We start from the raw sequence: 12,090 nt of genomic DNA, 5'->3' as shown, positions 1-12,090 counted from the left end.
TGGGGCAAAGTAAGTTCCAGATTTAGGTGTGGTGGTACACACCTTTAATCTGGGCCACACCTTCTACTGGAGACTTACACAAAAGTGGAAGAAGAAAGACTCTCTCTTCTGTCTGCCTGTGGGACTGAGCAACTGCTAGATCCTTGCTTGGACTTCCATTCTCATCTGCTGCTGACCATAGTTGGGGAGTTGGACTACAGACAGTGGGTCGTCATCAGTTCCCTTACTATACAGTGATCACCAGTAAGTTCTCTAACTCTAGAAAACCTGGACAAGTACATCCACTTTCGCTTGTGTTAGATGCTGTGTATCCATTTTTATGTTGAGGTCTTTGATTAGTTGGATTTGAGTGTATTGGAGGATGATAAATACAGAGCAGCTTGCTTTCTTATACATGCAGATATCTAGTTAGACAGGCACAATTGAATAGGGATGATTTCTTTTTTACAATGTCTCTAGCATTTTCTGTTAAAAGTCTAGTGTCCATGCTTGATAGCTGTCTGTGTTGATTTATTTCAGGTCTTCAGTTGTATTCCATTGATCAATCTATCTGTTTTACTGCCAATACCACACAGTTTTCCTTATACTATGGGCATGTAATACAACTTCAGATCAGAGATGGTGATACTTCTAGGAATTCATTTATTGTAGAAAATTGAGGTCCTTGGTCTCAGTCCAATGGTTGCCTGTGAATGGCTGCAATTGTCTCAGGTTCTAGTAGAACCTCTCAGAGGACAGCCATACCAGGCTCCTTTATATAAGCACATCTTGTCATCAAAAATACTACAGGTTTTTGATGTCTGCTGATGGGATGGATCTAAGGATCCCTGTTCCTGGATAGCCCTTTCTTCAGACTCTGCTCCAGTTTTTGTCCCTGTTCTTCCTTTAGACAGGAACAATTTTAGGTTAAAATTTTTGAGATCGGTAGCTGGGCGGTGGTGGTGCAAACCTTTAATCTCAGGTCTTTGGATGTAGAGGCAATCGGATTTCTGAGTTCAAGGCCAGCCTGGTCTACAAAGTGGGTTCCAGAAGAGCCAGGGTTACACAGAGCAACCCTGTCTCGAAAAAAAAAATTTTTTTTAGATGTTTGTGTGGCACCTTCCCTCAACTGGAAGCCATGCCTAGCCACTGGAGGTGGTCTCTTAAGGTTCTGTCTACCCTCTGTTGCATATTTCATATTGAATTTTATTGTTTGCTTGCTTGGTTATTTATTCTTTGATTGATTTCTTTATTCTCCTTTTTGCTCTTGATCTTCTTGATATGGATAATATTCTGAGACAACATGGTTGTTCTTTAGCTAGGGATAATTTAGAATTTCAATTCCCAGGGATCTTCTTGCCTTGGTCTTCCTGATGGAAGGATTACTATGTGAGCCACGACACCTGGTTATGTTTTCTTCATTTGTGACCAGCATGCTTCACAGAGAAATTCACCTGGGAGCCGTAATATGTCCTTGAAATTACTTGCACAAAACCATAAAATACCATTGTAAGAGGACATGACAAATACATGCAGAACCTTTGGGGCCTCCTTGTAGGAATTTGGCAAGAATTTGACATTGGGCTAGGACAGTGAAGTAGGCTCATATAAGAATATTTATCTTGGGACTTTGTTTGTTTGTTTTTGTCAATAGATTTTTTTTTTTTGTTTTTTGTTTTTTGTTTTTTGTTTTTTGTTTTTCGAGACAGGGTTTCTCTTTATAGCCCTGGCTGTCCTGGAACTCACTTTGTAGACCAGGTAGGCCTCGAACTCAGAAATCCGCCTGCCTCTGCCTCTGCCTCCCAAGTGCTGGGATTACAGGCCTGCGCCACCAGGCCCAGCTGTCAATAGAATTTTTATTGGTTATTTTACTTATTTGCATTTCAATGTTCTCCCCTTCCCCAGTTTGTCCTCTGGAAACACTCATCCAAACCCCTTTCTCTTTGTTTCGATAAACGTGATCCCATAACCACCCACTACTGACTCTCCACCCTGGCATCCCCTACACTGGAGCATCAAGCCTTCACAGGACTGAGGGCCTCTCCTCCTATTGATGCCCAACAAGGCCATCCACTGACATACATGCAGCTAGAGCCATGGGTCCCTATATGTGGATACTTTGGTTGGTGTTTCAGTCGCTGGGAGCTCTTGGGTTGTGGTTGGATGATATTGTTGCTCTTCCTATGGGGCTGTAAACCCTTTCAGCTCCTCCAGTTCTTTTACTAACATCTCCATTGGGGACCCCTTACTCTGTACGTTGTTTATTGCCTTGTTTGTTCCTTGACCTAAAACTGACTGTATACTTTGCATGTATTTAGATTGGTATAAAAGCAGACTAGAGAAAAGTGAATCTACTTCAGCCTTAGCACTGTTTGGAGTCATGTTATATGTTGTCTAATGGTCATTGTCTTTTCAATCATCATTCCCAACCTTGAGACCCTATTGCCTGACAGAGCTGCCTTGATCACATTTTACAGTTATTATCAGTTCTGGAATAAAGAGGTGAGCTTCATGCTTTGCCAATCTTCTACTATGGTAACACTCAGAAAGCAGAGGCAGGAGGATGCCTTCATCCACCTTGGAGGGAATTCTGTGGTGTAACTCCAGTAGTACAGTCCTTGCTTGGCTTTCACATTTTAGGTTATAAATCACTGCACGATCTAGACAAATGGGGCATGCCTGTGTTCCCAGAACATGTGAGTCTGAATAGAGGCTCATAAATCCAATGGTATCTTTGCTGTAATAGATAATGTGAGGCAAGCCTGTTCTATATTAAAATATTTCCAAAACAAGTTAAAAAGTGTGTCAGGGAGAGACATGACATCAATGATTCTAAAAAGTTGGAGCAGGTTTTAGAAAGGAAGTATCACTGGACATGGAGAGATGATCAGGGTTTAATGGGCAAAGAGAAAATCTCTAGGATTAGGAGATTTTCAGTATACCTGATATTTGCAGAACACAAGTGTGATTGTGGCTTGGAACTACCTTTAGCTTCAGTGTTTCTGGAATCCTCTTCCCTTTCCTAGACTTAATAAGCACTAGGACAACATGCAGACACACACACTCACACAGAGACCTTGGATGATTCATACCTAAAGGGGAAAGGCTCAGGGAATCCTGTAGAAGAGAACAAAGAAAGAGGGATAGAGTCAGAGGGAATGGTGAACATCAAGGAAGCCAGAGCATCTTAAAAGGAGGAGAACTAATACAGAGAGAGAGACTAAAGTAGACTAAAGTAGAATTCTCAGGGCTTATGTGGGTCTATTCCACATGGGGTATCAGTGTTGAGACAAAAGTAGACACAAGCTCCCATCCCAAACCCAGAAATTATTGAAAACCATTTACAAATGAAAAAATAGTTTTCTCAAATGGACTCTCCTTGAGGGTACAAATCTCATTCACATGGGCAGATCTACAGGCCAACACAAAGTGAACTCAGAGGCCTCTTTGGGGGTCCTAGGTCTCATAATGTTTCCTCAGACCTCTTTTGGATTTTTTTGGATTTGCTTTTTAATTTAATTCTTTTTTTTTTTTTTTAATTTACCTTACATCCCCCACTAACTGTTCTTTTCGAGGTCAGACCCTAGTACACTACTTCTAGGTACCTTCTTACCATGTTCTCTGAGTACATGGAAGTTCCCTGGGTATCCCCACACCCTGGTACTTTTAGTATTTTTAAGGCAGGGCATATCCTCTCCCACTGAGGCCAGGCAAAGCAGCTCTGCTAGAAGAACACACCCCACAAACAGGCAATGGCTTCTGAAGTGGCCTTCACACCAGTTGTTAGGGGACCAATGTGAAGACCAAGCTACAAATCTCCTACATTTGTGTGGGGAGGCCTACGCCCAGCCCATGTTCTCTTTGGTTGGGGTTTCAGTCTCTGAGAGCCCAAAAGGTCCCGGTTAATTTACGCTGTTGGACTTCTATAGAGTTTTTATCCCCTTTGGGTCCTTTGCTCATATATTAGGGCTACCAATTTTGTGTTTTTATTGGATTCTTGTATGTGTGATCCTGTCCTGTATCTATATGTATTCCTTGTGGTTTTTCATTGGCTCTTTATCCTCCATTTCTTTGTTTTGTCATATTCCAATATGTAACAGTTACCTAGGTCTTTTACTTCATCAACGTCCTCATATTTTTCCCAGATCCCAAAAATGTGTTGGTGGTCTAGAAACCACTAGAGCTGAAGTGGTTTCTCTCCTTAAACCTGTGGGTCCCATTGCTGAATTCAGGCTTGGTATCAAGTGCCATTGATCACTGAGGATCTCACAGCCTACTAAGTAAGCTCCCTTAAAGTTTTTTCTTAGAAAACACTTTTTTGTTCCATTTTTTTGTTTTTAGTTTTTTTCAGACAGAGTTTCTGTTTAACAGACATGGCTGATCCAGAACTCAATGTGTAGACCAGACTAGCTCAAACTCCAAGGTCCACCTACATCTCCTTCCTCAATTCTGAGATTAAAGGCCTATTGTAGCATCACTCACCTAACTAGATTTTGTTTTTATTTGGTTTGGTTTGGGTTTTGAGAGTGTTTCTCTATTTTAGAGCCCTCCCTGTCCCACACTTTAATCTGTAGATCAGTCTGGGGTCTAAAGATCCAGCTCCTTCCTTGCCTCCAGGGTGCTGGAATTAAAATCAGGTGCTACCCCACCCAGCTCTGCCTTAATTGTAAAACACACCCTTAGTCAATAGGCTTCACTGGTTAAGAATTAGCTACTTAGATAAAACTAGCCTTGAATCTACTGTGCCCTGTTTACCTTTGCCTCCAGAATACAGGGATTAAAGGTGTTTGCCACCATTCCTTTTACAAACTTAATTCTCTTAAAGATTTAGCCTTGAGTGGTGGCACACGCCTTTAATCCCAACCCAACACTTGAAAGGCAAAGGCAGGCACATTTCTGAGTTCAAGGCTAGCCTGGTATACACAGTGAGTTCCAGGACATCCATCCATCTTGGAAAACAACAACAAAAAAAAACCCAAAAAAACAACAAAACAAAACAAAAAAGGTTTTGTTCTCCATGTTTTGGTGTTTTTCCTGCATGTGTGAATGTTCGGCACATGAATGCCTGGGGTCCAAGAAGGTCAGAGGGAGTTTTCAGGTTTCCAGAAACAAGTTGCAGATCAGTTCAAGACACCATGTAGGTGCTCAGGATAGAATATAGAAGTGCTCATTATTGGGGAGCAAAATCTTCAGCACATGTCCCACTCCTGATTTCATCTTGGGCAAGCATTCTGGTCAGATCCTACCTGACACATCTGTTTTCTGGCAGCCAAAGGCAACATCTGCCTCAGACCCTCCAATTTCTGTTTCTCTTTAGGTCTATTTAGAAGTAGACTCAAATGTAAGCTCGGGATGTCCTTCTATTTACAATAAGGCTGAGGACGGCTTTGAATTGATTCCCCTGCTTCCAGCTCTTGAACTGTGAGTTTCCAGGCAGAGCCATTATGTCTGCTGCATACAGTGCTGGAGAGAGGAATGGCTGCATACTGGGTAGCTCCCTACAAACTGAGTGCACACCCAGCACACTTGGACACTGTTAATGGAATCAGACCATGCTCCTTCCTCTAACTTTTGTGTAGGTGCTACTGCAGTTTATTGAAAAAGCACCCAATTCAGGCCTTGAGCTCCAGAACATACTCCTGTCTATTAAAAACCCTTTGTCCAAAATCCAGTGACAATAATATCGATGAATTATTTTCTGTCTATTATCAGCAATAGATTAAACCCTGATCTGAGGCAAATCAGATTGACTTTGTGCACAGGAATAAAATTGGCCCAGGTGTGGTGTTTCTCAACATTAATTCTAGCAACAAGAAGAATGCCTGACACAGGAGGATTGCTAGAACTTAGAGTTTGGAAACATCCCTGGCTTCACAGCAAGACCCAGTCCTGTACCAAACTCAAAACTATGTAATAATGAAGCAAATGAAAGGAAAAAATCCACAAATTCAGTGATGTGTTATTAAGTAATAAATGAAATGTTTGAGGGATGTTTTGGTATGGAGGTATTCTCACAGAAAGCTCTAATGCAATGAATGAAATGGTTGGATGTTACATATAGAATTAAACGGGTGGAGTTTAACCATCTAATCCAATTCGAGTTTGAGGTTGAATTATATGGCTGCAATAGGAAGGGTTATTGAGAGAGGCTTCAGTGGGGACAGTAAACATTCAGAGATCTGAAGATTGGATAACTGCCTGGGTTGTCTAGGCCTCAGCGACCTATCTTCACTACTCAGAACTTGTATGTAATTGGTTTCCCTAGGGTTAAGCAGTTTGATGTAGAACATTTTAAATTCCAAGATAGTAGAGGAAATTTCATTTTCTGTTTCTTTAGTAAAACATATTGAAGATCTTGGATTTCATTCCCAATAAAGTTTTAGCCTCATCTCCAAATTTTTTTTTTTTTTTGGTTGTTTTCAAGACAGGGTTTCTCTGTGTAGCCCTGGCTGTCCTGGAACTCAGTCTGTAGACCAGGATGGCCTCAACTCAGAAATCAGCCTGCCTCTGCCTCCCCAAGTGCTGGGATTAAAGGCCTGTGCCACCATGCCTGGCTCCAGTCTATTTCTATGATAGGTTATATACTTCATTAGTATGCATGTTGCTCTGGGTTAGCTGAAAATCAGACCATTCTGACTAATTCCTTCATATTTCCTTTCACTGAAATGAAGGTCTTCATGTTTTTGTGAGACCCTGGCTCATTTTGTAGCCCTGTAGACCATGTAACATTTATCATCTTTAACGCCCAGTAGCTGGAATTACAATTGCAAGTTACACAAATATCTTACCTTGGTCTTTGCTTTAGATCATTTTCACACAGCTGTGTTTTTTGGATAGGGTCTGCATTTGGAAACAAGGAGAGCCAGAAAGTCCATAGTAGGAGCCCACAGATGTTATCTTCCTTACTGGGAATTCAGTATGGATCGGCAACACAAGAACTTTTTGTATTATTGTTTATTTACTTGTTTGTTTTGTTTTTTGTTTGCTGGTCTGGTTTTTTTATTTGTTTTTTCTGTTTCTTTTTTCTTTTTATTTTTTAAGATTTATTTATTACATGTAAGTACACTGTAGCTGTCTTCAGACACTCCAGAAGAGGGCGCCAGATCTCGTTACGGATGGTTGTAAGCCACCATGTGGTTGCTGGGATTAGAACTCTGGACCTTCGGAAGAACAGTCGGGTGCTCTTACCCACTGAGCCATCTCACCAGACCCTTTTTTCTTTTTATTATTAAAGTTAATTTCTCTTCAACTAATTTTTACAATCCAGTCATTATTCCCTTCCTGGTCTGCTGTTTAATTGTTCCTCATCCCATTCTTTCTCCTCATTCCCTCCCCCTTTTGATAATTTTACTTATTTACATTTCAAATGTTATCTCTCTTCCAGGTTTCACCTCCACAAACCCCCTCCCATGATGCATTCCCTTTACTTCTAAGACATTACTCCCCCACCTACCCACACACTCCTGCCTCACCCTTCACTATGACAATAAGCCTCCAAAGGACAAGGGGCCTCCTCTCTGAAATAAGCCATTTGCTACATATGTTATGAGGAACCATAGACCCACTCATGTATGTTCTTTGTTTGGATACTTAGTCCCTGGGAAATATGAGAGGTCCAGTTAGTTGATGTTGTTTTTCTTCCTATGAGGTTCTAATACCCTATATCTCCTTAAATCCTTCCCTATATCTTTCTTTGGAGTCCACATGCTCAATGCAATAGTTGCCTGTGAGTATCTGCAGTTGTCCTAGAAAGGTGGTGGCACAGCCTCTCAGAGGACAGTCATATGTTGACAAAAGGAATAGTTTTTAGGTTTGGTGTCTGCTGATTTTATAGATCCCAAGATCCCAGTCTCTCAAGAGCCTAGTCTTCAGTCTCTGAACCATTTATTTTCCATGTTTTTCCTTTAGACAGGAACAATTCTAGGTTAAAATTTTTGAGATGGGTGAGTGGCCCCTTCCCTCATTACGAGCCATGCATATCCACTGGGGTGTCCTCTTTAAGTTCTATCTCCTCTATGTTCCATATTTCAGCTAGGGTCATCTGTACTGGGTCCTGGGTATCTCTCCCATTTTGCTTCCTTTCATTCTTTCCTTTTTAAAGAAAGGGTAACACATAAAAATATTTTGACCCAAAAATTATGTGTCCATTAGAGTACTATAGAGGCTCCCATGATGCCAGTTTGGGAATCTGTCTTTAAACCACCAGTTTAGGATACAGAGATAAATTGATGTCTCTAGCACTGTAACTCTAGAGCAGTAATTCAGAAACTAAATGGTTAATGTGGTGGTGAGAAAGTATTATAAAGTTGTCTTGAATATGTATTCTTTTCTAACTGCTTTCCCAGAAGCCTTCTTCCTGAAGATCTGAGAAGATGAGTGGTCAGACCCCACCCACACTCCAGAAGCTAGCAAGGGAGACACTGCTGAGAAATGAGGCTTTGGCCATATCCTCTCTGGAGGAGCTACCAGCTGTGGTCTTCCCGCCACTGTTCCAAGAGGCCTTTGCTGGCAGACTCAACAAGCTCATAAAGGCAATGGTGGCAGCCTGGCCTTTCCACTATCTCCCTGTGGGGCCATTGATACAGACACATAACCTGGAAACCTTGCAAGCTCTGCTAGATGGAGTAGATATGATATTGACAAGAAAATTTCACCCCAGGTAAGCAATATCCAAGTATTGTATATGGGAGTATAAAGAGAACACAGTAGACATTGCCAGGGAGAATGGCTTTGTCCTAAGTCTTAGATGCTTCTGATTGCATAAACAAGCAGAGATACAAGTTTCTTGAAATCTACTGTTTACTTGTAGAGAGCACAGATGGATATGGATTAGACTTGAATATGGACTAGAGTAGACTTAGCCTCACAGTAGAATGAGCCTATCCCTGGCCTTCCTAATAATAATAATACTAAGGAGAAATACTGTTTATCTTAGTGAAAGAAAAGTATTCAACTGTACAGAGGCCCAGGAAACTTCTGTAGCATGCCTGAGTCCACCTTGAATATCAGGTGATTAAAAAGCAAACACCTTAGCAGGGAGGAGAGCTGAGTTTAGATACATGTAGCAAGATGACTGCTGATATTCATATGTTTCAACCACAGGAGGCCAAAACTTCAGGTTCTCAACATGAGAAATGTGGACCATGTCTTCTGGGAAAAATGGGACGATGCAAATGACAGTGACTCTGATGCAGAGACCTTGGATGAAAAGCAAGTAGTGAAGGTCCCTCGCAGATATGCACTGAGGCAGCGTCTGAAGATCATAGTTGATCTGACAATCTGTTCCCGATTCAATGAACAAAAAACATATTTCTTGAATTGGGCCAAGCAGAGAAAGGGGTCCATAAATTTCTGCTGTACAAAGATGAAGATCTGGGATGCACCAGATGAAGTTATCAGAGAAATCATGAATGTTTTTCATCTAGAGCACATTACAGAATTAGAACTGTATACCGACTGGACTCTGTTGCGGCTGGCACATTTTGCTCCCTACTTTGGGCAGATGAAAAATCTTGAAAAAGTCTTGCTGGCACCACTCCACAAGAATACCTCCCCTATTATGAATATAACAAGGGCCACAAAAGTCAAGTGTATCAAAAAGATTATTTCTCAGTTTTCCAAATACAACTGTCTCCAACATGTCTTCATGAAACGTGTCCATTTTCTCAAAGACCACCTGAATCAGATCCTAGGGTAAGCAAGTATGGAGACCTGGGTCAGTCACCAAAGCAAATCTGTCTCTCTTCTCTTAAGGATCAGTGATACATAATGCCTGCCACTCACTAGGAACAAAATTTAGATACTCATAAGACTCTGAAAGTTATGTCTTGTTTCCATGTATACTGAGATATACAAGGGAAAATTTACAAGTTAATTCAGTGTCTCAATAAACACTCATGGAATACAGAAGTGAGTTAGTGTAAAGAGGAGGTCAGCTCTAGTAAGCATGGGTTGTAATTCTTCATCAATCATGCCCAACCAATCAAATGCAAAGGGACCAGCAAGGGGAGTGTGTAGTAAGGTTTCAGGGTACACATCAGCACAGTGTGAACATGAGCTATATGCTCAGATCTGGGGGAACAGCCTTCTATCTTTGCCCAGTTCCCTCGGATACAATGTTTTGAGCCCAAGTAGCACTGAGTGTATGGGACAAGGAGTATTAACATGGCCTGAAAATTAGAAGCAGCATGACTGCAGAGGGAATGATAGAATGCAGATTCAGAGTTCACAGAAAATATCAAAATACCGTCGGGGGTTTCTTGGGTTGGAAGTTCTTCTGTGTGCTTTCTTCTTCTTCTTTTTTTTTTTTTTTTTTGGAGACAGGGTTTCTCTTTATAGCCATGACTGTCCTGATATTCACTTTGTAGACCAGGCTGGCCTTGAAATCAGAAATTAACCTCCCTCTTCCTCTGGAGTGCTGGGATTAAAGGCATACACCATGCCCAGCTTCTGTGTGCTTTCTTAGCTTAAGTGATGAATTCGTTTTCAGCTTGAGGGTGAGGCCCAAGGGTGAACTGTGGGATTGATATGGCTGAGCAGTTTCCAACAGGAAGCATCATAGATGTTGTCCTTGATCATTTATTTAAAATAACCTTGGGGCACTTGGTTCATTCTACCACTGTGTACATCCCAGCCAAACCTTTACAATACCACTTGCCAAATATAACCCTCTGGTCTCCTCTATCCCTAGGTGCCTGAGGACGCCCTTGAAGACCCTCTCCATCACTCACTGCGTAATTTCACAGACAGACTTGGATTCCTTTTCCTGCTGTCACAACCTTTTTAAGTTAAAAAATCTGGAAATCAGAGGAGTGACATTATATGATTTTGAACTAATGCCTCTGAGAGGTCTCCTAGGAAAACTGGCAGTTACTCTTGAGTCTCTGGATTTTCAGTGGTGTAGCATGAAGGACTCCCAGCTCATTGTCCTCTTACCTGCACTCAGTCAATGCTCTCAGCTCAACCAGATCAACTTCTACAGCAATGACTTCTCCATGGCCATCTTGAAGGACCTTTTACAGCACACAGCCAACTGGAGCAAGATGAATGTGGAACAATACCCTGTCCCTCTGGAGTGCTATGATGCATTGGGTATTGTCTCCAGAGAAAGATTTGTCCAACTTTGTCAGGAGCTCATGGATACCCTGAGGGCCATAAGAGAGCCTAAGAGCATATCTTTTGCAACAAATGTCTGCCTTAATTGTGGCAGGACCTGTGTCTATGGCCAGGGGGCAAGACTTTGTTCTTGTTTGCAATAAACATGGATACAGGACTTCTAAATAGGAATAAATGACATGCTTGGGACACATCTCTCATCCAGTGTGCTCAGAGACTGTGACTTCAGACTTCCCATATGGTTAGAAGTAAAGAGATACACAGTGACTGGGACCCTGAATGCTTAGATAGAAATGTGGACTATTCCAATAGATTGTTGGACCAGGGGCATGATGGAGTCAGAAAAACAGTTTGGCATTTATATGTGGCTTCTGCCCAGACAGTATACAGAGATGCTTTTTGTGTACCTATAAACCTGGATGATGTCTCCCTGGGGTCTTGGACTTTTACCAACCTTACTACCAGGTCCAGTGTCAGGAAGATAGAATGGGTCCAGGATTGGAAAGACACTGTTTTTTTATGAACGAAGCAAAATTCCAGGTCAATATGGCATGTATAAAATTAAAGTTTTCTTGGCACATCTTTCCCTGGTCTCTTGCCTGGGCTACATGTATAACACTTTTGTGTGGCTGATCAGTTATGTGCACAAAACATTTACATTAATGTGAGGAAGATAAACACAAATCTTGTGAAGGGGGATTAAGAGGATCACAGATGGTTAATATCCAGTATGTTGAGACCACAAGGCACCTTGGACCCATGAAAGATGCCTAAAGGTAGGAAGACAACATAGAGCAAAGTAAACAGGCTTTCCATTCTGGCTTTGAAATTCTGATCTTTTTGTCATGCCTTATTGAGCTTACTAACAAGAACCTCTGAGTCTTTATGCCACTTGTCTCTAGAGCCCTATTCCTATGGAGTCCCAAACTCTATGAAGTACCCATAGTGTATAAAAAGGTGCCCACTCTTATGCAGGTACCTTTGCTACATAAAGTA

The 12,090-nt window shown here is 41.5% G+C and overlaps 1 protein-coding gene across 2 annotated transcripts; it reads left to right on the top strand.

Moving 5' to 3' along the window:
• Positions 1-8,351: 8,351 nt before the first annotated feature.
• Positions 8,352-11,237, top strand: LOC147005224 (PRAME family member 8-like). 2 transcript variants are annotated; one of them, XM_085836232.1, is made up of 3 exons: positions 8,352-8,638; positions 9,082-9,672; positions 10,670-11,237. In XM_085836232.1, the coding sequence occupies exons 1-3, from the start codon at positions 8,352-8,354 to the stop codon at positions 11,235-11,237; spliced, it is 1,446 nt and encodes a 481-aa protein (XP_085692358.1). The 2 variants fall into 2 exon arrangements, with proteins under 2 accessions (XP_085692358.1, XP_085692359.1); XM_085836233.1 differs by lacking the exon at positions 9,082-9,672.
• The last annotated feature ends 853 nt before the right edge of the window (positions 11,238-12,090 follow it).

Source organism: Mus caroli, unplaced genomic scaffold (assembly GCF_978045245.1).
Source record: "Mus caroli unplaced genomic scaffold, Mus_caroli_1 scaffold_4, whole genome shotgun sequence".
Classification (NCBI taxonomy): domain Eukaryota; kingdom Metazoa; phylum Chordata; class Mammalia; order Rodentia; family Muridae; genus Mus; species Mus caroli.
Note: the sequence above shows the minus strand (reverse complement) of the source record. Positions and strands in the feature narration are given on the sequence as shown.

Coding starts and splice junctions, on each gene's coding strand:
- LOC147005224 (XM_085836232.1), top strand. CDS start 8,352: ATGAGTGGTCAGACCCCACCCACACTCCAGAAGCTAGCAAGGGAGACA. Junction 8,639..9,081: donor ACAAGAAAATTTCACCCCAG/GTAAGCAATATC, acceptor TTTCAACCACAG/GAGGCCAAAACTTCAGGTTC. Junction 9,673..10,669: donor CACCTGAATCAGATCCTAGG/GTAAGCAAGTAT, acceptor CTCTATCCCTAG/GTGCCTGAGGACGCCCTTGA.